Genomic DNA, 27,578 nt, shown 5'->3' on the forward strand with positions numbered 1-27,578 from the left:
TTTCTTTTACATTTTAGAGTTGGAAATTGAAGAATGCAATGGAAAGCAAGATGAACAAGGCAAGGGTATGTAGCCATCAATTCCAGATCCATGGAGCCATTATTTGTAAGTAGATCTGACTTTACAGGGTCTGCAGTGTTTACAGGACAATTAAAGAATACTCCAGACCAAATATCACCTCAATAAACACATGGAATTAAGGACAACAGAACCTGGTTTAGCACTAGCTCATCTTGCTTGTTGCCAGACCTCCCTTCCTTCTAAGCCTGGATAACTTCACATGATATTAGGAAGTACCCTCCATAGATCTGCCTCTTTACTTCTGCAGGGAAGTTGGCATCTTCTGTAGGAAGCCCTAATCAGTGCAAGATCAACACAAATCCACAAACCTTAATCATTCTGTTTTCACCCACTTTAGATTGCTTTCTCTCTAATTTAATTGCTTGAATTTCAGTGTCTGTGATAAGAACTCAGGGGTAATAGCACACACCTCTGGAATCCCTCTACTGGTTATGGGCTGCACCCTGCAGTATTTGGCCAGTTTTGAGTGCAAGGTTTTCCTGGCACTGCCAGGATCTGTATAGAGAATATCATGCTATGCACACTCCCTTGAAGATGGCTTGATTTCACAATTTTTCACACCTATTGTAATCTCCTCTTGTTTCAAAGAAGATCCCTGTCCAAGTATGCTTTGATGTTTTATGTTGTAAGTTGCAAAATTCAGAATTTAAACATCATAAGTAGAAATCCACAGTTTTCTTTCTTATTCTGTAAGATTTAGCATATTAGTTTTTCTTTAATCACAACAGAGCATGGTGAACAAAATGTATTGTGGTGGATTATGAAAGTATTTTCCTTTTTCACTGTACTGTTTGCCTGAAATTAATATTATACTCTATGTTAACTAACTGGAATTTATATAACTTAAAAAATTCTTATACAGTGAAAATATATTATATTTATGAATCAGATAAATGTTTTAAAGAATCCTTCTAGGTGTAGTAGGCGTCAGGGGGCCTCTGAGGGGTTTTGTGATGTTGGTTCTTAGTTACTCCCTCACTTCTATGATGAAGTGAAACACCATGACTTCCAGGCTATTGGCTACGTTGAGGTTTTATGGCTTTATGAAAGATCTAAATTCATCATCATTAAAAATGTATCTGTAAGAGTCTGGGGAATGTTTCTGATACTAGCTTTATTACTTCAAAACCCTAGATTTGGAGCTGGAATATGCCAAGAGATTTCTACTTGAGTTAAAGGGAAAGCAGGTGGTCTTCCAGGAGGGGAGGAGGCAGGGGGATATTATGAACACTCCTGTGGTTTCTATGTCTTCAGTATTTTCCTCAGTGTGACTAACTAAAATGGTCTTTGTTCTTTGTTCCAGAGTTAGAGACATCCCTGCCACGCGGCACATAGATTTATAACTCTGAGCAAAGGTTTCAACAAATACGATTTCTTCACTCCAAAGTTCATGTATGTGTGCTCCTTGAAATAAAGAACAGAGCATTTCTGTCTTCTGGTCTCTAATCCCAGAAGCCTTGGCAGGAGAGGCAGGTGGAGTTCCAAAAGGTCTTCTTATAGCTCTGGAGATAATGACTGGCTCAAACAAGTTGGCGCCGCATGGGGGGACATCCATGGACCTTATTTATCTCTCCCTCTCTCTCTCTTTTTTTAAGTCTGACACAGAGTCTGCATTGACATAGGCAGTCCAGAAAAAAGAAACTGTGTCTGTTATACCTTTTACTTAAGTGGGATAAATGGAAAGATCATTACTGAAAGATTTGTTGGAATCACACTTCTTATCCAGACAATCCATTGTCATTTTGCAATTCAAAAGTTCTACTCAGAGGGGTTAAAAAAAAAAAAAAGGGACAAAATTTGGGATTAGGTTTAATGACTTGGAACATGCAAGGACCATAATTAAATTTCTGAGTCCATATCTTGGATGTGGATACGTGGTTGGAGATACACATCAGACTCTTCAATGGCTATATTACCCTGCCCCCACCACGCCCCCTTCCATGAAGATGGGCAACAGGGATGGTGCTTGAATTCTTTCATAACTGTCACTAAACAATTTGTTTCTTTAACATCTCACATAGATGGCTGAAATAACACGGAAAGCTCCCAGGGTTCCAGACTGGGTAAGTGCAGTTCAAATGTCCCAAGTCCATGTGACAATGTTTTTTGAAAAAATATTTGACTTGAAGCCAAAGCAATGACACTAAATCCACTCCAGGGCACAATTTTGAATAAGGCATCAATTTTGGAGCCGAGCCCAAATACTAATGGAATTTAGCATTACATTACAATCTGACTTACCACAGGTCTTACAGCAGAGTCCAGGTATGGTAATCTTTGAATTACCTAACCTGGGAAGGAGCCAAGTGGCCTATGGAATACCTGAAAATGAAACACTACCAGTGGTGGGAAAGTATGCCAACCTTAGAAACTGTGAAGACACCCATGAAAACTGAGAACCACACTGATGCCAATGTCTTGGCTCTTTTTTTTATTTTTTTAAGATTTTATTTATTTATTTATGAGAGACAGAGAGAGAGAGAGAGAGAGAGAGAGAGAGAGAGAGAGAGAGAGAGACAGGTAGAGGGAGAAGCAGGCTCCATGCAGGGAGCCTGACGTGGGACTGGATCCCTGTCTCCAGGATCAGGCCCTGGACTGAAGGCAGTGCTAAACTGCTGAGCCACCCAGGCTGCCCCAATGTCCTGGTTCTTATGAAATTTACTGTGTTGTGATGAAAGAAGATAAAAAGTAACAATCATATATATATATGTGTATATATATATATATATATTTTAATTGAAGCTCGATTTGCCAACATATAACACCCAGTGCTCATCCCATCAAGTGCCCTCCTCAGTGCCTGTCACCCAGTCACCCCATCCCCCTGCCCGCCTCCCCTTCCACTACCCCTTGTTCACTTCCCAGAGTTAGGAGTCTCCCATGGTTTGTCACCCTCTAATTTTTCCCACTCATTTTCTCTCCTTTCCCCTATGATCTTTTTCACTATTTCTTATATTCCCTGTATGAGTGAAACCATATAATGATTGTCCTTCTCTGGTTGACTTACTTCACATAGCATAATACCCTCCAGTTCCATCCACGTCGAAGCAAAAGGTGGGTATTTGTCCTTTCTAACGGCTGAAAAAAATAACAATCTTACATAATTTGAAGCGGTATATTAAGGGTATATCCAGCAACACAGAAGAGGGATGTAATTACCAAGCCAGATGATGAGGGCCAGGGAAGGCTGGCACTCTATCTAGTTATAAGAAATTCAGAGTACAGTTAATGCATTTTGTCTTGAATGACACTTGTCCTCCCAATAATTCAGACTCTTCCCAGAACCATTCCTAAAGACTTAGCTTTTCTCATAAATGCTCTAAGTATTTGTTCATCTGTATCCTCAGTGAATGGAAGAGAGGTCAGAAACATGTCACTGCTTTGTAACCTAAGATCTTCAGCCTTGTCTACTGAATGAGTCACTGAATTAATATTCCTCCCTACATAATTTTCCTTTAAGAAGCCTCTTCTTAAAAAAAAAAAAAGAAGAAGAAGAAGAAGAAGAAGCCTATTCTTTCCTGCCTTATCTGAGCCCCTACTTCTCTGGACATCATTCTCTACCTAACTACTTAGACAAACTATTTAATTTCCCTTGACATTCTTTCTTCTGGACAATAAAAGCAAAATTGCCTTAGTTAGGCATTTTTCTTCTTTTGGTTTATATGATGAAAAATTTTACCTCATTTGATATTTTCTGTTTTCCCTTCCTCTTCTGCACACTTCCAGGAGGCCTCCTGAGTGGTCCATGCTCAAGCTGCATAAGTCTGGCAGTCATTTTTAGTACCAGCTCTTGCTTTATAATGGAAAATCTAGAAATGTTTCATTTCTTTTCTTTTTTTTTGAAATGTTTCATTTCTTGTAAAGTGTTCTGAATCAGATGAGCTGAGAGTCAAAGAACAGGCTTTATCTGGGGTTACTTAGAGAACTCAAAGCCCTAAAAGTAAATGTCCTCTTAGAATTACCTGACAGAGCTGTTTATCTTCCATGACTTAGTACTTTAATCCAGTACAGGGTCTGACTGAACTGACTTGTGACAAAAGGATAGACTAGGATATCTCTTATCCCTTTATCTTTTCTCATTGGTAATGTTCATGAATCCATTATTCCTATGGACTAGAGAGGACCTCAGAAATTACAAGATTGGGCCATTTTAGTTGCAGGCTGGGGTTATGCAGAATATCCTCTGAATGAATTCACTGTCCTGCAGTGGGGCTCATAGAGTGGAAGAATTTGTTGTTGAGTAAGGGCCAGGCTTAACATTTTTCAGCCTGAGTTTGGAGGTAATGCAGGGTCACTTCAATTATCTTGGAAATGAGAGTGCTAGTAACCAGTGGAGAGACTATTTTGGAATAAGATAATAACATTATCAAAAACTACTTCCAGTTTGTAATAAGTATTATGCACCAGTTGATGTTATCATGCAGATTTTCTTGTTAGATCTGCTTATAGAGTGAATTACACCAATAGAGTGAATTACACCAACAGAGGTTTTAACAACTCTGTTGACATACAATTCCCAAACCATACAATTCACCCTATTAAAGTGTATAATTCAATAGATTTAGTATAATCACAGAGTTGTACAGCCAGCATCACATCTAATTTTAGAACATCTTCATCCCACCAAAAAGAAACCCCATAACCATTAGCTATCATACATCCTCATTTCACCCCAGCCCTAGACAACTGCTAAACTACTGTCTGCCTCTATTGATTTGCTTGTTATAAACCTTTCATATGAATGGACTCATATAGTATGTGGTCTTCTGTGACTGGCTTATTTAATTTAGCATAGTTTTAAGGTTCATCCTGTTGTAGAATATATCAAGGCCACATTCCTTATTATTGCCAAGTAATATTCCATTGATAGATATACATTTATTTATTCATTTGTCAGTTGTTAGACTGATTATTTCCACTTTTTGGCTATTATGAATAATGCAGCTATGCGGTGTTATTTACAAAAGGCAATACATGGAAGCAATCTGACTGTCCGTGGACAGATGAATGGGTAATGAAGATGTGGTGTACATATGGCAGCTATAACAAAGGAAATCCAGCCATTTGCAATAATATGAGTGAACTTCAAGGTATTATGCTAAGAAAAATAAGTCAGACAGAGAAAAATAAATTCTATATGATCTCATATATATGTGGCATCTGAAAAACAAAGGAAAAGAAAATAAATGTGTTGCTTACCAGAGGTGGAGAAGGGATTGGATAAAAATGGTCAAAAGGTATAAATTTTAGTTATAGGATAAATAAGTACTATGAATGTAATGAACAACTTAATGACTATGATTAATACCGATATATGGTATATATGGAAATTGTTAGAGTAAATGCTGAGTTCCCATTATAAGGAAAATAAATAAATTTCTTTTTTTCTTTTTTTTTTGTATTTATATGAGATGATAGATGTTAAGTAAACTTATTGTGGTAATCATTTCACCTTCTATGTAAGTCAAATCATTGTGCCATATATCTTACACTTCCACAGTGCTGTATGTCAATTATACCTCAATAAAACTGGAAAAAACAATGCAGCTATGAACATTCATGTTTAAGTGTTTGTATGGACATATGTCTTCATCTTCCTTGGGTATGCATCTAGGAGTGGAATTGCTGGGACATACGGTAACTTTATGTTTAACCTGCTAGAATTGACAAAAATCAGACAGCAATGGGATTTTTTCCCTAAGAAAATGTTAAGGACTGATAATAAAATTAGATCAAGATTGGGACTGAAGGGGGTTATCCCCAGTTAGATTGCTTTAAGTATCACAATCTGGATATAAAGGGTAGTAATAAAAAGTATTTCCTAGACAACACTTAGAAAAGCTGCAAGTAAAGTTTCCATTAGTCATAACTTCCCAAGAGATTTTCTGACTCAGACAGGGAGGTAGGTAGATTTTCTATTTTTTTTTAAAAGATTTTATTTATTTATTCATGAGAGACAGAGAGACAGAGAGAGAGAAAGAGAGAGAGAGAAAGAGGCAGAGACACAGGCAGAGGGAGAAGCAGGCTCCATGCAGGGAGCCTGATATGGGACTCGATCCTGGGTCTCCAGGGTCAGGCCCTGGATTGAAGGCAGCGCTAAACTGCCAAGCCACCGGGGCTGCCCTAGATTTTCTATTCTTGTAAATTATTTCTACATGACATGTCTCAAAGTACTTAGGGAAGACATTGTATAGATTTCACTGCCTGGAGTCAGATCTGAATCTTGTGAAAACTGTGTTGCCCAATATGATAGCCATTAGTTATATGTGGCTTTTACAATTAAATTCGTTAAAATAAAATAACATTTAAAATTCAAGTCCTTAGTTGTACTAGCCACACTTCAAGTACTCAATAACCACATGTGACTTGTGGCTACAATGTTGGACATTTTCTTCATTACAGAAAGTTCTATTAGGGTTGTTCTAAAGCAGTGGTTCTTAAATGGATTGTGATTTCAGCCCCCAGAGAAATCTGGCAATGTCTGGAGATATTTTGTTTTTTGTTTTTACAACTTGCAGAAGGGAGGGTGCTACTGGTATCTACTGGATAGAGGCCAGGGATGATGCTAAATATCCTATAATGTATGGGACAGCATCCAAACAATTAACTATCCAAAAATGTCAGCAGTGTCTAGTTTGAGAAAACATCCTGCACAATAACCTCCAAACCTGGCTAGCACTTCTAAAGAATCACCTGTTAGGCTCTTAAAAAATCCATGTGCATGAGCTCTACCCCTGAGATTCTGATGAAGGATGTATGAAGAGAATCCAGGGATCTATATTGTTCAAGAGCTTTCCCAGTGATTCTTCTGATTGACCAGATCCAAGAATTATTGTGAGAAAGTAGACTGACTCTCAGCTCTTTATTCAGACAAAAATCACCTGGTAAACATTAGGAGTACTCCCAGAATAGATTAATGGCTCCAAGGCCATTACTGTGTCTGTTTAATTTCTTCAATTCCCTCTCAATTAATGGGGTCATTAAGCACTTAAGACTTACCTTAATTTCTCTCCTTTTAAAAAATTCTTTCATTCTGTGTAAATCCAGTTTGCAAATGATTACATCTTGTTAATTATTGTATACTTACTGTTTACAAACAGAACAACTGACCTAGAACATGTTTGGCAGCTGTCTTTGTTTGCTGGTGTTTAATGGGAAATAGCTGAGCAAACAGGCACACTGGCCCTGTAGGTGGTGTGGCACATGTCATCGCCCATTGCTCTGCTACCAACTAAATACATGGAAGTGGGATTTCATTTTGAGTGGTTTGAAGTTGCACACTTTGAAATCATTATAGTTCTGCTGAAGTTAGAAAAATAAAATATAAACATGAATTAATTTTAGCTTTAAGACTTTTTTTTTCCATTTCCCATCATTCTGTAATAAATGACAAAAAAGGAACAGTCCTTGATCTTAAGCCTAAAGGTAGTAATGGGGGCAGCCCGGGTGGCTCAGGGGTTTAGCGCCTGCCTTTGGCCCAGGGTGTGATCCTAGAGTCCCGGGATCAAGTCCCACGTCGGGCTCCCTGCATGGAGCCTGCTTCTTCCTCTGCCTGTGTCTCTGCCTCTCTCTCTCTCTTTCTCTGTCTCCCATGAATAAATGAATAAAATCTTAAAAAAAAAGGTAGTAATGGAAAATGAGACCTAAACATAAGTACCTGAGAATAGGTGTTAAACATTCTAAGAAGGTAACATTTGAAAGGAAGAGATCCTTCTGGCTGGAGAGAGCTAGGAAATTTTCATGGAAGTAGCAGCACCTTTGGCTTTACCTTTACCCATTCATATTTTTGCTGGTTCCTACCTCATGCTAGGTCCACCATATTAGGAGCCAGGGATAAGTAGGCACAGTCTTCCTATTTATGGAATTTTGTTTCCTGGAGGCTAATCAGTCAGCCAGCAATTATTTATTGTCTGCCTAGGGTGAGCCAAGCATCCAGACAGGTGACGATGATTCCAAGGGATCAGTGTTAAGATAGGGGAAGGACATGGTACAGTCCATTACAGGCTGGATTTTAATCACACTGAATTCTTTCTGAGCAGAGATAAATCTCTGACCTCACTTGCAAGGGCGGTATCACAGGGCACTCACTTACCCTCAGTGATAATTTAATCTGATAATTTAATTACGCAGCAGTATCTGTTTGCTGACATGCTGCCATTATCTGATGGATCACTAGGGTTGACTGGCATCTTTCAAAAAATCAGTGCCGAAGTGTAATTAAGAAATCACTGACCTGATCCTCAGTTTGTTAATACCTCTGAGGAAGTTTTCTGAGAGAACTAATATGTATTGACTTTTGTTTGTAAATCTGGAAGCTGTATCAGTTGTGAGATTCCTTAGGAATACGATTCCCAGATAGTACTCTTTGTGGTGTGAAGTTTAAAGTCTGGCTGGCTTTATTCAATTTCAAAAATGATGTTAAATTGTAAAACATTTCAAACATATCAAAAGTACAGAAAATAATATAACAGATACCTATATGTACTCCCCATAATGCCTGAAAGATCCAAGGGGTAGTGGAAGGGGGGTGGGTGGGGGGATGGAGTGACTAGGTGACGGGCACTGAGGGGGGCACTTGACGGGATGAGCACTGGGTGTTACATGTTGGCAAATCGAACTCCAATAAAAAATATATTAAAAAATGCCTGAAAGATCATGACATTTTGCTTTTTTTTTTTTTCTCTTTTGCCTTCAGTTCTGTCTTTATTATTTTCTCTGGGACATAAATGAAATTAAACATTAAAGATATAGCTAAAGTTCCCCTTGCACCTACCACCCATTCCTTCAGGCTTTCTTCCTGCCAGGGGAAACCAATATTTTGAAGCTGATAATTTAGCATTCTAATTCTCATGTACTAAATGAGCATTTATAATAAAAATTTTAATTGAAAAATTAAAGTTTTTCTGTATGTGTACGTATGTATAAATAATGCCTACTATTGTTTGCTTAATGTTTACACAAATGTATGATATTGGATAGAGCGTTTTGCAACCTATTTTAATTCAAAGTTATATTTTCAAGATATTTAGGTATATGTAGATTCAGTTCATTTATTTTCACTGCTGGACAGGAATCCGTCCATTTCACTTTACCTGTAGTTCAGATCTCCCTTTCCTGTAATAGTCTCTATGTGCCTTTTCTTGTTTTTTCTTGATTGATTCTGCAAGAGATCTGTCATGTGATTAATTTTTTAAAAGATAGGTATTTATTAATGGATCTATTTATAGGAATTTATTGTTTTTTTCTACTGTTAATTCTGGTTCTTTATTAGTTTTGAAGGTCTAAAAGGTTCTATCTTTAATTTTTGTTAATTTTATTGAAGTACAATTCATATACTGTAAGATTCATTGGTTTTAAATATACAATTCAATGAGTTTTGACAAATGCATACAGTGGTGTCACCACAAACGCAATCAACAACATTTCTATTGCCCCCAAAAGTTCTCTCATGCCATTTTTCATGCCATTTTACAATCCATTCCTTGCCATCTACTCATGAGCCCTGTCAATTACTCATCTGCTTTCTGTTGTTATAGTTCTTCTTTTAAATTTCTTCTTTTAAAAGGATCTTTTAAAAGGATTTCTTTTTCTAAAATTTCACGTGTTCTTATTTCATTTAGGATAATGTTGTGATATATCCATATTGTTACCTGTTGGCAGTAGTTTGTTTTTAATGCTAAGTCATTTTCCATTTTCAAAAATGACTCTCTTTTGTTCCATTGATCCATGTATCTACATCAATCACTGTCTTGATTAGGTAACTTTATAGTTTCGGTCTTATAATCTGGTAAGATAAACCTTCCAATTTTATTTATTTTTTTAAGCCTATTGTGAGTTTGGCTGGGATTGTGTTAAATCTATAGATCAATTTGAGGAGAAATGGCATCTTAACAAAATCAGAACCATGGACTATCTCATCACTTATTTAGATCTTTAATCTTTTTTTTCAGAAACAGTTCATAATTTCCAGTATCTAGGTATTGCATATATTTTGTTAAATTTATCTCTAAGTATTTCATATTATTGATGCTATCATAAATACTATTTAAAATTTCAAATTCTGGGGAATCCCTGGGTGGCTCAGCGGTTTAGCGCTGCTTTCAGCCCAGGGCGTGATTCCGGAGTTCCTGGATGGAGTCCCACATTGGGCTCCCTGCATGGAGCCTGCTTCTCCCTCTGCCTGTGTCTCTGCCTCTCTCTCTCTCTCTCTGCCTCTCATGAATAAATAAATAAAATATTTAAAAAAATAAAATTCAAAGTCTAATTGTTCAATGCTAATATACAGAATTGACTTTTTTATATTGACTTTGTGTTCTGATGCCTACCAAACTTGATTTTAAAAATTCTTATTAGAATCACCACCCTTTTTCTTGACCTTATGAGGAACACATTTAGTCTTTTATCATCAAGTATGATACTAGCTATAGATGCTTTTTATCAAGTTGAAGAAGTTTCTCTCTATTCTTAGTTTGGAATTTTCGTCATGAACAGGAGATGAATTTTGTCAAATGGATTCTCTGCCTTTATTAAGATAATTATATGGTTTTTCTACTTTAATTTATTACTTTGGTGAATTACATTGACAGATTTTTAAATGTTAAATCAACTTTGCATTCTAATGAAAAATCCCATGAGGCATTTTTCCTTTATGTATTTCTGGACTTGCTATGTTAATGTTTTGTTAAGGATTTTTGCATTCATGTTTTTGAGGGATTTTGGTTTGTAGTTTTTTTCTAATGGCTTTATCTGTTTTGGGTACTAGGGTAATGCTTACCTCAAAAAAGTTGTGAAGCATATTCTCCTCTTTATATTTTTGAATTTTGAATTTTCTTTTGGGGCAGGTTTTTAATCTACAAATGCAACTTACTTAAATGGTCTGGGGCTAGCCAGGCTATCATTTTCTCTTGAATGATCTTTGGTAGTTTGTCTTTCAAGGAATTTGTCAATTTTATCTAAATGGCATAAATTGCTCATAATATTCCTTTATTTTAAAATATGTAGCATCTGTAGTGTTGTCCTCTCTCTCATTTCTTATTTGTGTCTTCCTTCTTTCATGTTTGATCAGTTTGACTGATCAAGAGTCAGACTTTTGAGCTGAGTTTTGTCACTTTTAATTGGTCTTTCCAATGAACCAGGTTTTGGTTTCACTGATTGTTCTTTGTTATTTTTTTCTATTTTATTGACTCCTGCTCTGATGTTTATTATTTCCTTCCTAATGCCTATGAGTTTAAGTCATTTAATTCACTTTTTTATGATCTTAAAGTAAAATTTTATAACATTAAATCAAGAGCATTTAATAATATAAATTCCCCTCAAAGCACTGCAGTGGTAGTGACTCATACATTTTGATATGCTGCTTGGTAATTTTCATTTAATTCAATGTACTTTCTAATTTTCCCCATAATTTCTTTAGCCCTCAGTTATTTAGAAATGTGTGTTTAATTTCCAAATACTTAGAACTTTCCCAAATATCTTTTTGTTGATTTTTAATTTAACTCTACTGTGGTCATAACATACTTTTTGGGATTTATTCTTTTAAATTTATAGAGCTTGTTTTGTGATCCAGAATATAGCTTATGTTGGTAAATGTTTTGTGTGCACTTGAAAAGATGATGCATTCTGCTGTTGCTAGGTGGAATTTTTATAAATGGCAAAATAGGTCAAGTTGATTGATGATAATGGTCAGGTGCTCTATACCTTTACTGATTTTCTTTTCACTTTGTCTATTACTGTTAAAATCTCCAACTAAAATTATGAATTTGTCCATTTGTCCTTTTATCTCTTAACAGATTTTGCTTCAGATATTTTGAAAATGTTATTATTTGGATACACATTAAAGAATGTTATGTCCTTTTAATGAATTGACTCTTATATAATTATGCAATTAACTTCTTTACCCCTTGCAATGTTCTTTGCTCAAAATCTGGTTCCTCTGATATTCCTATGCCACATTAGCTTTCTTTGGATTGTGTAGGTATAGTGCATATTTTTCCATCACCTTACTTTAACCTGTGTTTTTATATTTGAAGGGAGTTTCTCTTAAACAGCATATAATTGACTTCTGCATATGATTGATTTTGTTTTCTTTTTTTTAAGATTTTATTTATTTATTCATGAGAGACCCACGGTGAGGGGGAGCGCAGAGACAGGCAGAGGGAGAAGCAGGCTCCACGCAGGGAGCCTGACGTGGGACTCAATCCTGAGACTCCGGGATTAGGCCCTGGGCTGAAGGCGGCGCTAAACTGCTGAGCCACCCGGGCTGCGCTGCTATTTGTTTATGTTCCATACTTCTGGGTTTTTTTATCCTTATTTTCCTGATTTTTCTTGCATTTTTCTTACTGGTCTTAATTAGAATTTTCATGATAGATTAGAATTAGATAGAGTAGATAGATGGAATTATAGAATTTTCGTGGTAGATTAATTGCAAAAAAATCTCTCATCTTTATACCTTCCTGAATCACACACTTTGCAAATTGACTCTGAAGATCTGGCCATCAAGTGGAAGAGTTTATTTCTCTCTCTCTTGAATCTGGGCTGGCCTTGTGATTTACAAGGTATATGTATTTTATCCCTTCAATTTCAATCTTTGTATATGGTGCTCCTTGGGTTTGTATTTTGTAAGTCTCATACAACTGGATTTTATTTTATTTTATTCTTTAATATTGCCTATAGTTATGGTCGTAATATTACATTTTAAATAGACAAAAAAACTATTTGTACTTATATTTTTTTCTTTGTCTGAGGCTAATCAAGATTATAGTCTCATTATCCCAAGTAAGATAATTCTTTTCATTGATTTTACTTCATTCTTATGTATGCCTCTCTTCTAAATTATGTTGACATAGCCAACAATTTTACTTCTACATTATCATTAAATTTGTTTAAATAGTATTCTACTTTTATTTTGAGGAATTCTCAATTACATATTATTTCACAGATGTATCATCAGTAATCATTTAAATTTATGCTGATTATTCAATTAGAGATTCTTTTCTTTCTCATTTTGATCCTTCTGGTATCAAGAATTCTGTTGGCTGAAGTGAATCAAATCAAAAGGCCAGCCAACATTTAAGGGAAGGAGAAATAAACTCCACTCAGTGGTAAGATCTGCAGTCATTTTGCATTTTGGTTCGTCTGATACCTACCCACCTTCCAAAAGGTACCATGAAATCAGTGGTATAAAATTAATGGTGTCTTAGGAATGAGTTTGCTACATATACAGTAATGCCAGCTTAGCTCACTTCAGACATTACTCCTTCATTAAGAAATATGTGTTGAGTATCTGTGTGGAATACACTGTATTAGGTGCAGGAGATACCAGCTGTGAGTGAGACAGATATGACTCTGGTCCTTACCTAACCCACAGCAGGTCTGTAGTCTATAGTCTCAAGGTCCTGTTAATTTGATGTTCTACATAATCTCAAATCTGACCCCTCTTCTCTATATTTCCTACCTCTGCTCTAGCTCAAGCCCTTATCATGTGTTATATATGTTAATGCAAAAACCTCTTTCCCCACAAATCCATTTTCCACAAAGCTTTGTGGTTTGACTTCATCACTCCTTAAACTTAGTTTCAGGGTGAGGTTCAAACTCTATAGAATATCATGCTCTGTTCTCTGTAATCAAGTCCTTGCTACCCCTGACTGGATCTCTGAACAAGCTTCTTAATTTACTCTTGTGTGCCACTGATCTGATTTTAGTTCTCTGTGCATTTCATGTTATGTTTTTCTTTTTTTTGCTCTAGTCTATGGTGTTCTGACATACCTACATGTCCTCTGTCTCTGCCAGGCCAACTCCTCCCCATCCTTCAAGGCTTACTTCAGTGCCACCTCCTGGAGCTTAGGAGAAGGGACAGAGCTGGGCAGTTCAGGAAATAAATATGAAAAGGGACTTGAAGGCAAGGAGGGTGAAGCTGGTTGCTGGACTGAGGAAGGGCTGGATGAAAAGAAGGATGTGGGGGCCAGGGTGACAGGATGAAGCCTGGGCCTTGAAACAGGACCAGGACAGAGAGCTCCTAAGGATGAGAGGGAAAAGAAGAGTGTGGGCTTGTGTGGGAAGTCTTAGCCTTCTAACTGTCCAGGATGGTTTCAGGGAAACGGGAGCATATATAGGGAAATGGAAACAGTGTCCTTCCACATACCATTTACAATTATCCCATGTATTACATCTTGTAATATATATATATATATATATATATATATATATATATATATATATATCATATACTTGGAAAACATTTGAACAATATCATTTTTAACAGCCACATAGTAATCCATTATATGATCTTAATCTCTTATTGATGGATCTTTACATTGTTTCTAGTTTATGTTATTTTAAGCAATGCTATACTGAATGTCCCTATCGCTAAATCTTTGCTCCCAGCCACAATAATGTCCTTAGATGAAATGACAGGGGGTGGGAGAGAGGTTGTGGGAAATGAGAATGCCAGAGCAAAGGATATTGACAATTTAAAGGTTTTAACTATGGAGTTGTCAAATTGTCAAGGAATGCTTCAAATGCAAGTAAATAGCAGTGTCGCCTCCCCCATGTCCTCATAACACTGGGTATTATTTAAAAACAAGGTCAGGTTGTCCTTCAACACACAAAGACACACACACACACACACACACACTCACAATGGAATATTACTCAGCCATCAGAAAGGACAAATACCTACCATTTCCATCGACGTGGATGGAACTGGAGGGTATTATGCTGAGTGAAGTAAGTCAATCAGAGAAACACAATTATCATACGGTTCCACTCATATGATATAAGTGTAAGAATGTAAGAAGTGTAAGGAATGTAAGAATGTAAGAAATAGTGAAAGGGACGATAAGGGAAAGGTAGGAAACTGAGTAGCGAAAAATTAGAGAGGAAGATAAACCATGAGAGACTCCTAATTCTGCAGAAGAGGAGGTGGGTGAGGGGATGGGGTAGGTAACTGGATGATGGGCCTTAAGGAGGGCATATGATGAGATGAGAACTGGGTGTTATACTATATGTTGGCAAATTTAATTTAAATAAAATATAAACAACCCCCCCAACCTCCCCAAAACCAAAACCAAACAAACATAAAGTCAGGTTTAATTGTATCTTAGGTAGAAAAGACCACTTCCTTTAGCAAGTGACAGAGTGACTCAGGATGTGAGATCATCACTAAGTTCGTACTGCCTCCTGGTGGCACCTACAAAAAACCAGACAACACAAAAAACCCAGTCTAACTGAACAATCGGAACAAGTCATCACTATTAATTCATTTGGGGTTAAAGTGATAGAAAGTGAGTAGCAGAAACATAGAAAAAAATGGACCTGACTCTGGAATATTGGAGGAAATTAAAACTGGAGGAAAAAATTCTTATCCACAAATATAACACATGGTATGAGTGTATGATGCATTCAGAGGTGATTGGCTAAAATGAATGATAGAAAAAAAATAATGTTTAAATGGCTGGTTCTCAGGGGGGATTGTGTGCAGCTTCCTTGAAGGGGAGGTGAGAGCCACTATATTTTATATATTTAACATCTGTTTCTCCCATAGGATGGTGAAGACAATAAAGCTCAAAGAGATCAAGAGATTTGTCCAATGTCAGTCTTCTAGGGTAACTGTTTCATTGCAAAGAACACTCTTAACAGTGGTTATCTACTCCAGATCTTAGATTGGTTTGACAAAGCAGGGTCAGTTTTACTTTTGTATTGTTTCTATGTGTAAGACACCATATCCCTATTAGGGACAAAGGAGGAAAGGAGAAGGGAGAGCTGCAAATGTAGATGACACCCACGTGGCCCTAAAAGGAGTTGCAATCTACTTCTGTTTTCCAGAGTTTCATCCTCTGGGTAATCTCATCCAGTCCTGAGATTGCAAATACCACCTGCATGGTGATGCATTTGCCCATTTATTTATTTATTTATTTACCCCCTCATGAGAGACTCAGAGAGAGAGAGAGAGGCAGAGACATAGGCCGAGGGAGAAACAGGTTCCATGCAGGGAACCCGATGTGGGACTTGATCCTAGATCTCCAGGATCACGCTCTGGGCTGAAGGTGGCGTTAAACCGCTGAGCCACCCGGGCTGCCCATGCATTTGCCCATTTAATCTTTCACTCAAGGTTCACTGAGGAAAAGCAATGTGCTCAGTATCGCTTCTATGAGACATGATGTTGGAGGATAAGCAGACATCAAATAGTCATGTGAATGAATATATATTTACATATTATGATAAGTGAAGGAAAAAGTCCAGGTTGCTATGAGAAACTAACTTGGTGTTAGTGGTTCTTAAACTTTATTGCTCTTGCATTCTTAATGCTCTCATATCTATAATGATTGATTGAGGACTTGACTAGATTCTTCAACTCCTGCTTTTTCTTCTTTTTGTTGTTAGTGCTAAAATTCGAGACCACTTGACTTGAAAAAAAAATTTCCTACCAACCTTCAGAATTATCTACTTTCTGAATTTTGGAGAAGCTTAGCAAAAGGCCTTATCATAAATTACCAAATTATATGTGTTCTTCTTTCACTTTGAAGTGACAGCAGATATATTTAGAAAATACACTGCTAATTTCAACATTCCTTTTTAAAACTTTTTTCTTTTTTCATCGAGATATAGCATATATAATGTGCATTCATCTTAAGTGTACTTAAGATCAATGAACTTTTAACATGAAGCTAATTTATAATAATAATTATTTATTTGATAACATTTACTTTTATAATGTATTAGTTTCTATAAAACCCTGGAATTGAAGATTTGCTGAATTCAACATAGGAAAACTCCCACATGTAACCTAATTGTTTAGCCAAATATGACTCATTTTTCAACAGAACAAGTCTGACTTTACTTTTCATTTCAAATCAACATATTAATAAGCATCGCTCTGATAATTATTCTAATTATAAGATATATTGCTAAATAAGGAAAAGACCCTTGCCATGAGTTTGTAGCCTGGTTAAAGTATCTCTGCTTTAAAAGTTCTTACTTACATTTTTTAGTTTGGGTTTGTGCTAATAGAACCCTCCCTTGGGAACAGTGTATTTTTCAAAAGGTCAAAGAGATGAAAGAAAAAAATGAAAGTTGTTTTTAATATTAGCTAGGGTTGTCAGATAAAACACAGGATGTACAGTTAAATTTGAATTTCAGGGACTAATAATTTTTCAGTGTATATCTGGGGAATCCGTATATTGAAAAAATTTATCGGAAATTCTAATGTAACTAGGTTTCTGTATTTTTACTTACTAAATCTGGCAACTCTACTCTTGTTTAACTCTATATTATGTCTATTAACAACCTGACATGCACCAAAACACTCCATTTCTAATGCTTTGCCTTTCAGAAAAATTTGAATAATACTGGGAAAGGCGCAGCTAAAAGTTTCACTGTTGCTACTATTTTGAACCGTTGAGTATTTGGTGTTTGAGGGGGATTTATACTCCAGGGCTAAATCAAGTATAATGGTAAATAGAGGTAATAGAGACATACTTTTATTTCACAAAGTAGGGACAGGGCAGTGATGAAAGGGAAGGAGAAAAGGAGGACTAACTATATGCTTCAGGCTTGTGGGTAGCTTGGTTCTCAGGCAGATCAGATTAGGAAAGACTACACATGAAATGTGAGGGTTTGGAAGTTGAATCCTTTAAAACTATTATGCCATCACCCTTTTGGGAAGTCTTTGGGTATTTCTAAGTGCAGGGTTCCAGTTTGATGACTACTGACCCAGACTCTAGGGAAGTCTTCTCAGGGGAAGTGGCATTATAGCTGAGAAATGAAGGATGAGTAGGAGTAATTTAAGTATAGGCGACAGATGGTCCATCAGATGTTCACAGAAATTCCTCCCAGCAGATAAGTTAGAAAGGGGAAGGTGATAATTGAAGTTAAAATGCTCCCAGGTTTCTGTATTGTCTAAGAGGAGGGTAAACACACTGATTAACTTCAGAATTCCTTCAGAATTAAATAAGCGTTACAAATTGTAGGGTGATCTCTAAAAGATGGTAACAGAGGGAATAACTTCCCAAGTGGTAGAGAAGAAAGTGGCAGATGGGGGTGGGGTAGAGAAGGAGGAGTTAAAAAGAAATTTCCAGTCCCTCTCAAAGCAAACAATAACGGAGAAACCTAGAAAAAGTATCAAAAACTTAACACTTAAAATGATAGGAATGAATCACAAAATACTAGAAACCACAATCAATGTCAACAGACCAAAGGTAAAAAGAAACTTCTATGTCTGAATAAATAAACATTGAAAAAACAAACAAAAAAACAAACTCTGAACAACATGTTACTTACAAAAGACACTTATAAAGACACAGAAGATTAATAGGAAAAAGGGCAGGAAAAGATAAACTAAGGCAAATACCAACTAAATGAAAGCTGGCATAGCTAGATCAATACCACACAAAATAGACTTTAAGGCAAAACCTTTTTGGACTTGAAGAAGATTATTACAAATGGATAAAATGGTAAATTCATCATAATTTTGTGTACTTTATAAAATATAATCAAAATATAGAAAGCAAAAATTGGCAGATTTACAAAAAACTGACAAAAATCACTTTCTGTACCTGATACTTGGAAAAATTAACAACTTGTTGTGATGGGTATATGTTTTCAAAAAAGACCAGACACTAGGTCATGAAGCAGGTATCAGGAAATTTTAAATACTCAGTATTACACATACCATATTCTCTGACTACAGTGCAATTAATACAAGTTACAAATTAATATAAGAAAGATAACAAAACACTTCACATGTGTGGAAATTAATAAAAATGATCTTTGACCCATAGACTACAAAATAAATCTCAATAGGAATTAGAAAAATTTAAAACTGAATGATAATTGAATAATGCCATAAAAACTTAAGGGATAAAACTAAAGCAGTTGTTACAGGAAAATTCTATAGCTTAAGTACATTTTTAAGGAAATGACAGGTTAAAAGTAAAGACAGTAGGAGGCGCCTGGGTAGCTCCCTCTGTTCTGCCTCTGCCTCTAGATCTGAGTTCAGGTCTTGCTCTCTGGTGAACTTGACGGGATGAGCACTGGGTGTTATTCTGTATGTTGGCAAATTGAACACCAATAAAAAATAAATTTATTATTAAAAAAAAGAATTCAGGTCTCGTTAGGCGTGGAGCCTACTTAAAAATAAATAAATGAAAAATAAAGACAGTAAACTTTTAATGCAAGAAGCTAAAGTAAATAACAGAACAAACTCAAAGTAAATAACAAACAAACTCAAAACTAAATAACAGAACAAACTTAAAAGGAAAGGATACAGATATAGGAAAGATACGTGAATCAGAGAACAATTAGAACAAATAAAACCAACAAAGATTAATAATAAGATCTGTCAAGGAAAAAAAAGAGCAGATATAAATAAACCAATACAGAATAAAGGAGGAAATGGTCACAGACATAGATTTTACTTTATTATTATTTTTTCTCTCTTTTTTAGAGTTTTCATTTTAATTCCAGTTAGTTAACACAGTGTTATATCAGTTTCAGGTGTACAATATAGTGATTCAGCACTTCCACACATCACCCTGTTCTCATCACAGCAAGTGCCCTCCTTCATCCCCATCAACTATTTACATCCCCCACCCACCTCCCCTCTGGTAACCATCAATTCTTTATAGTTAAGGGTCTGTTTCTTGGTTCTACTCTCTTTCCCCCTCCCTTTGTTTGCTTTGTTTTTCTAAATTCCACATGAGTGAAATTATATGGTATTTGTCCTCTTCTGACAGACTTTTCACCTTGCACTATATAATCTCTAGCTCCATCCATGTCATTACAAATGGCAAGATTTCTTTCTTTCTCTTTTTTTCTAAATGGCTCAGTAATATCCGTATCTTCTTTGTCCAATCATCAACTGATGGACACCTGGGCTGCTTCCATATCTTGGCTATTGTAAATAATGCTGCTATAAACATAGGTGTGCATGTATTCCTTTGAATTAGGGTTTTTGTATTCTTTGGGAAAATACTCAGTGGTGTAACTTTTTGAAGAACCTCCATACTGTTTTCCACAGTGGCTGCACCAGTTTGCATTCCCACCAACAATGCAAGATGGTTTCTTTTTCTCCACATCCTTGCCAACACCTGTTGTTCCTTGTGTTGCTAATTTTAGCCATTCTGACAGATATGAGGTGATAATCTCATTGTAGTTTTGATTTGCATTTCCCTGATATAAGTAATGATGAGCATCTTTTCACGTGTCTGTTGACCATATGTATGTCATCTCTGGAAAAATGAAAGACATATATTTTAAAACAATATGCTTATAATATTAAGTTCATACTTTAATAAATTAGAAGACCTAGGGGAAATGGATAAATTGATAGACAAAATAAACTGACAAGATTAATTCAAGGAATAGAACAGTTGATCTGCATGACAAAGTCAAAGATTTTGTCTTCCTCCGAATACCTGTGTCTAGATGACTTTATAGATCAGTTTCTACTCTTTCAAGGAACTGCTAATTATTGTGTAATATAAACTGCTACAGAATATAGAAAAATAGAGTTACACAGCTCATTTTATGAAGCTAGCATAATTTTTTAAATTAAGGTTTTCTTTTTCTTTTGGGATAATTTCACATTTGCAGAAAAGGTACAAGAGTAGTAGAAAGAACATGCCACCTCCAATAATTTGAAAGTATATTACTGACATCATACCCAATCACCCCCAATACTTTGGTGTTTATTTACTACAAGCAAGGACTTTCCCTGCATAACCCCAATACATTAATTGAGATTAGGAAAGTCACATAATAAATTACTAGTATCTAAACAGAGATCCAATTCATGTCTCCCCAAAACAGAGAAATGTAATTAAATGCAATAATATACATAAGTATGTTATGAACAGGTGCTCAGTAACTGGCCATTGCTTTCTCTAATCTGTAAATTCATTCAGGGCTCCTGGGTTTCTACCGTGGGAAAGCCACGTGGTGTGTCTGTTCGCGTGCTCTGCGACCCTTGCACAACCAGAGAAGTCGGGTGACCCCACCCCAATGTGCCACACTCTCGTGACAAACCATCATTCTTTACACCACCCTACGCCCTACACAGAGGACCTCCCCCCCGCCCCCCAGGGCTCTAATCCAGGTCAAATGCAGGTTTGAGCCTATCTCGGGTGGACAAAGCTGTGAGATTGTCCGCGTGGAATTGGGAGCTCAGATTGGGCATCGCACTCCCTGGGCCCCGCGCACCCTCCGCCCTCGCCCTGGGGCCGCAGGAACCGCGCGCACCTGTGAGCCTCGCGCTCCTCCCGCCCCCTCGCAGCCTCCACGCTCTGCGCATGCGCCCTAGGCCAGAAAAGGCGGGGTGGGGGTGGGATGGGGTGGGGGTGACCGAGGCTCAGGTTTGCTGCCATCTTGGGTCCTCGCGCTCTTCTAGAAGCTTCGGGAAGAACGGCCTGGCCAGTGCTTCTCTGTAGGTCTGTATGGCAGTTAGCCTGCGCTAGGCTGTATTGTTTTGGGTGCCCCCTCCCAGCTTTGTTCCTTGACCCGTTGTGGCCTTGGTCCCAGAGGGGGGCGCCCAGGCGAGTGGGCCCACCTGCCCGCCAACGGTGTCAGCCGCTCAGCGCCCCTGCGGCCCCGCCCCGCCGGCCCACAAATGCCGTTTGCAGGGAGGCATCCCCCAGGGCGCTTCCCTGATGGCCGAGACTACGGCCAGGCGTCTTTCCTTGGGGTGATGGAAGGGCACAGACTGCAAGTGCTCCTCTGAAGAAACTTACTTACATTTGTTTATTTATTTATTTATTTATTTAGGCCGAGTCATGTCATTGGTGTCCTGCTTTAATACATATTCGGAAGTGACTTTTGACATTCTGGGATATATATTTTTTTATGAATTTATTTTTTATTAGTGTTCAATTTGCCAACATACAGAATAACACCCAGTGCTCATCCCGCCAAGTGCCCCCCTCAGTGCCCGTCACCCAGTCACCCCCACCCCCCGCCCTCCTCCCCTTCCACCACCCCTGGTTCGTTTCCCAGAGTTAGGAGTCTTTATGTTCCGTCTCCCTTTCTTATATTTCCCACTCATTTTTTCTCCTTTCCCCTTTATTCCCTTTCACTATTTTTTATATTCCCCCAAATGAATGAGACCATATAATGTTTGTCCTTCTCTGATTGACTCATTTCACTCAGCATAATACCCTCCAGTTCCATCCACGTCGAAGCAAATGGTGGGTGTTTGTCGTTTCTAATGGCTGAGGAATACTCCATTGTATACATAGACCACATCTTCTTTATCCATCTTTTTTTTTTTTTAAGATTTATTTATGAGAGAGAGAGAGGGAGAGGCAGGCTCCATGCCGGGAGCCTGATGTGGGACTCGATCCCGGGACTCCAGGATTGTGCCCTGGGCCAAAGGCAGGCGCTAAACCGCTGAGCCACCCAGGGATCCCCTCCAATCATCTTTCGATGGACACCGAAGCTCCTTCCACAGTGTGGAAGTTCCTCAAAGAGTTTAAAATAGATCTGCCCTACGACCCAGCAATTGCACTGCTGGGGATTTACCCCAAAGATACAGATGCAATGATACACCTGCACCCCGATGGTTCTAGCAGCAATGTCCACAATAGCCAAACTGTGGAAGGAGCCTTCTGGGATTTTGAAGAAGAAATGCAAACACTTTGTAGAGGGTCAGCTAAACGGAAGGTCAGGTTAATCTGGCTTCTGCCCTTCCTTGACTGTCTCCTCCTTTACCCTTCATGCCTTCATCTGTGTGCCTACCGAGCATGTATTCATGTACACGTGTAGGATATTGTTAGTGTTGTCCCCCTATTACTCTGACCCACTCTCCAACCCCCTAACTCTACAGGATTCCTAAGACCTGCATCAGTCAGTGATGGTAGATCTATTGTTTCTTTTCTTTTCCTTTTTTCTTTTCTTCTTTTCGGTAGCAATTGAAAGAAAGTGTTCTGTAATCTCTTCCACCTAAATAACCATTTAGGTTGGGTGGTGTGTTTTATAGGCTTACTGAAATACAATTCAGGTACAACAAACTGCACTTGAGGTGTACGATTTGATGACATTGAAGCCTGTACACACTCATGAAACCATTGTAATTAGGATAATAAACCTACCCATCACACCCAAAAAAGTTTGTTCTGGCTCTTCCCCAGGCAACTCTGGTCTGCTTTCCCTCATTATAGATTAGTTTGTGTTTTCTAGAATTTCATATGAATGGAATGCAGTATACATTCTTAGTTTGCTTTCCTTCAGAATACTTTTTTAACAAGAAAAATTAAGTTTACTGGTAATATTTCAAATCTGTATAAAATACAAGTTCTGAATGCTCACATTAATGAAGATTTGATTTATTTGAGAGAACATGAGAGACCACAAGCATGGCGGGTAGGGAAAAGGGCAGAAAGAGAGAGAGAGGGAGAAGTAGACCAGAGTAATTTGGAGATTCATCTATGATGTGGTGGTTATCAATACTTTGTACCTTTTTATTGCTGATCAGTTACACAACCATTATGAGGTTCCACCTCAGGAGACAAACTATGGTTATTCAGATTGAGTATTTTGTAGACCTTTACTCAAGTGAGTGAAGGAAGCTTGATATTTTAAGGAAAACACCCTGTATTTATTTATGATTTAAATTCACGCTTTAAAGCCAAAATTATAAAGTTGGAAAACTTGTGCCTGTCCCTTCAAGCTTTAGAGCTTCTCAATACTTGTGTTGTCTGATGAGGTTGGTTGTGATATTTGATTTTTGAGATATTGGGTAATGCAATATGTCAGTATATGGAAGTTCTGCATAATTCTGAACTAGTATTGTCAAGCAAATCATTCATATTTTAAAACTCCATTCAAATCCCAAGAGATCTTAAGAGTACAAAAAGTTCATTTATAGGGTTTAATGTTTCCATGTTGTAAATAATGTCCAAGAAACTATCCCTTATTGAGTTTTTGTGACTATCAGAGAAGAGTATCTTCAGTTCTGTGAAAAAGCTACTAAAGTTACTAAAATACTACTGTCTTCTCTAATTACATATCTGTGTGTGGCCAGATTTTATTCACCTACTTTACCCAAAATAGCCTATTGAAACACAATGTTGAGGCAGCTCAGAGAATCCAGCTATTTTCTGTCAAGCAGACATTGAGATTTGCAAACATTGTAAAAACCATGTCCCTCTTCTGTTCTTGGTTTTGAAAATATCTTTCATGAAAACCTATTTGATGGGTTTATTATGATTTTTTTGTTTTTTTAAAGATTTATTTATTTATTCATTCATTCATTCATTCACGAGAGACAGAGACAGAGAGAGAGAGAGAAGCAGAGACACAGGCAGAGGGAGAAGCAGGCTCCATGCAGGGAACCGGATGCAGACTCGATCCCGGGACTCCAGGATCATGCCCTGGGACGAAGGCAGGCGCTAAACCGCTGAGCCATCCAGGGATCCCTTTATTATGATTTTGAAATGAATCTTTTTCCTCATGTCTTCTGCCTCTTTATTTCTTAAAATTTAATTTCTATTAACATAATGTATTATTGGTTTCAGAGGTAGAGGTCGGTGATTCATCAGTCTTATAAAACACCCAGTGCTCATGACATCACATGCCCTCCTTAATGTCCATCATCCAATTACCCTACCCTCCACCCCTATCCCTTGGCCACCCTCAGTTTGTTTCTTATGATTAGAAGGAGTCTCTTATGGTTTGTCTCCTTCTCAGATTTTATCATCTTCTTTCCTCTCTTCCCCTATGTTCCTCTGTTTTGTTTCTTAAATTCCACGAGTGAGATCATATAATAGTTCTTTCACTGATTGACTTATTTCACTAAGGATAATATCCTCTAGTTCCATCCATGTCATTGCAAATGGCAAGCTTTCATTTTTTTCTGATGGATGAGTAGTAGTCCTGTGTGTGTATGTATATACACACACGCCATACCTTTATCCATTCCTCTGTTGATCGACATCTAGGCTCTTTCTAAAGTTTGGCTGTTGTGGATATTGCTGTAAACATTGGGATGCAGGTGCCCCTTCAGATCACTATATTTGTACTGTTGAGGTAAAAACCCAGTAGTGTAATTGCTGGGTCCTAGGGTAGCTCTATTTTCAACTTCTTGAGGAACCTCCATACTGTCTTCCAGAGTTGTTGCACCAGTTTGCATTCCTACCAACAGTGTATGAGGGTTCTCCTTTCTCCAGATCCTCGCCGACATCTGCCCTTTGCTGCCTTGTTAGTTCTAGCCATTTTGACTGGTGTGAGGAAATGAGTATTTAAAAAATGTTTTTCTAATATAGTAAACATTGAAAGAAGCTATATAAACACCCTTTGGTGTTTGTCTTAGCCTGGGCTGCTCTGACAAAATGCCTTATACTAGTTGGACTGTAAACAACAGAAATTTCTCATGATCCTGCATGGTTGGAAGTCCAAGATCAAGGTGTTTGCAGATCTGGTGAGAGCCTACTTGCTGGTTTACAGATTTTAGATGACTGTGTTCTCAAGGTATCCCTGTATGGCAGAGAGCAGAGAGAAGTTCTTTTGTGACTCCAATAGGTGCAGTAATCACAATCCTGAGGGTTTCATCTTCATGCCCTCCTCTAATCCTAATTAACTCCCAAAGACCCTACCTTCTAATACCACCACACTGGGAGATAGTTTCAATGTATGACTTTGTGGGGGAGGCCACAAAGACTCAGTCCATAATAAGTTCCTCATTAATTTATAGGAGTATAAGGGTCCTGAGACCAAATATTTTAGAACCACTGGTTTAAGATAACTTTTTTTTTTTTTTTTTTTTTGGTGTTAGGTTAGGGAGGGGTCCAGAGACGACTAACTTAGGTGAAGGTTGTGAAGGTTTAAATTGAGTGGTCAGGGAATGCTTCACCTGAAAGAAAACATCTGACAAAAACTTGAAGGTGGTAAGGAAGCAAGCTGTGCTTGGAGGGAAATAAGCCCAAAACCCAGATGCAGGAAGTTTGAGAAATGGAAAGGCACTGTAGCTACAGCATAATGAGTGTAGTAGGAATAAGATAACAGAAAAACATGTGTATGTGTTGGGGCAGCGGCAGTGAGGTCCTAGTGGTAGTGGTTAGATCTTGTAGGACTCCCTAAGCCATTGTGACAGCTTTAGGCTTCACACTGTGTGTAATTAGGAGCTACTGATGTATTCAAGCATAGAAGTGCATGTTATGTCTTAGATTTTAAAAAAGATCGTTATGATTATAGGACTAAGGGTAGTGGTGGGTTAGTGAGGTTAAGGACAGAAGCAGGAAGATAAGTTAGGAATCTGGTATTACAGATGACAAGATGGTAGTTTGGGCCAGGGATGTATCAGCAGAGATGGAAGAAGCCATCAGAATTATGTGCTCTGAGGATAAACCCCGTAGGCTCTCCTGGTGGATTGTTTGTAGGGTACAAAAAAGTGGAGTCAAGTATGATTGAAGATGCTTGACCTGAGCAAATCTTGCATGTGGTAGATTATATGGATTTTAATTTTGTCCTAGCTTCATTTCTTTTCCCTACGACTTTATGCATTAACTTGTTTTTGTAGCCTTTAGGTTTTGTCTCTTGAAAGCCTTCTTTAGCAAAAAAAAAAAAAAAAAAAAATTGTTCTCTTAACCTCTCTGGTATTTGCCTTTGCTTTCAGTAAAGCAGTGTTTCTTAGCCTTGACACTATTGACAATTTGGACTGGACAAAAGAACAAAAGTTTTTTGTGGGTGGGTGGGGAGATGGGCTCCTCTCTATACCCTGATATTTAGCAGCATCTCTGGTCTCTACCTGCTACATGTCAGTAGCTATTCCTGCCCCCACCCCAGCCCAGTTATGACAAGAAAATCTATCTGTAGACCTCGTCATATGTTTCCTATGGGACACAAAAGCCCTTGAGTGAGGAATGTTAAAATGGAAGCTGTGTTTGAAATATGCAGATTAAAAAAATACTGTCTTATTTCTACTGCATCAGTGTCCTAAAAGACCTAGAAATCAATCTGAATAGAGAAAAAAGAAGGAAAACCAGGGCATAGATGCTTAATTTGATTCAGTCTTTTGGGACATGGTAACCTTGCCAGAGTACTGCTAATCAGAGCTTTATCAGAACTGTGTTAAATTTTGAAAAAGAGAATTAGTAAACAGATTCTATTCCATAAGGTGCTTTCCCAATTTTGTTTGTATATCTGTTTTTGGATTTGTGTCTTCCATTTTTAGTGCTTGTCCATAATGATGTGACTTAGTTGAAGGAGCAGTGTGAAACAGTGGGAGTAATGTATATAGAGAACTGGAGTGAATCAGAACCTAATTCAAGCTCCTGAATTTCTTATCTTCACAGTCTTGGCCTGAAAAGTGACAGTCTTATCGTGAAGATCAGTTACACTAATGTACTGACAACCTCCTTAAAAATAATAGTGTTATAAGGAGCTCTAAATAGAAGGAAAGACATTTCCATTTCCTTTAGAGACTTTAAAACTTTAAAATTTAAAGTTACATATATGGATCAGCTGTTTCTGTTGGATCTCACTGGTCTAGACTTATTAGATGTGAATTCGTA

The 27,578-nt window shown here is 37.6% G+C and overlaps 1 protein-coding gene across 6 annotated transcripts in view; it reads left to right on the plus strand.

The window, feature by feature from the left end:
- The window catches only part of TDRD15 (tudor domain containing 15), a 73,627-nt gene that overhangs the window by 23,130 nt on the left and 22,919 nt on the right, over positions 1 to 27,578 (plus strand). For 3 of the 6 annotated variants that reach the window (XM_055327703.1, XM_055327702.1, XM_055327705.1), the window contains 2 exons: positions 18 to 105; positions 1,385 to 2,144. In XM_055327703.1, coding sequence (XP_055183678.1) covers positions 2,103 to 2,144 — 42 coding nt within the window. In that variant the 5' untranslated portion in view covers positions 18 to 105; positions 1,385 to 2,102. The remainder of the gene's footprint in view (positions 1 to 17; positions 106 to 1,384; positions 2,145 to 27,578) is intronic. The other 3 variants (XM_055327706.1, XM_055327707.1, XM_055327704.1) reach the window with 2 other exon arrangements.

This window comes from Nyctereutes procyonoides, unplaced genomic scaffold (genome assembly GCF_905146905.1).
Source record: "Nyctereutes procyonoides isolate TBG_1078 unplaced genomic scaffold, NYPRO_anot_genome, whole genome shotgun sequence".
NCBI lineage: Eukaryota > Metazoa > Chordata > Mammalia > Carnivora > Canidae > Nyctereutes > Nyctereutes procyonoides.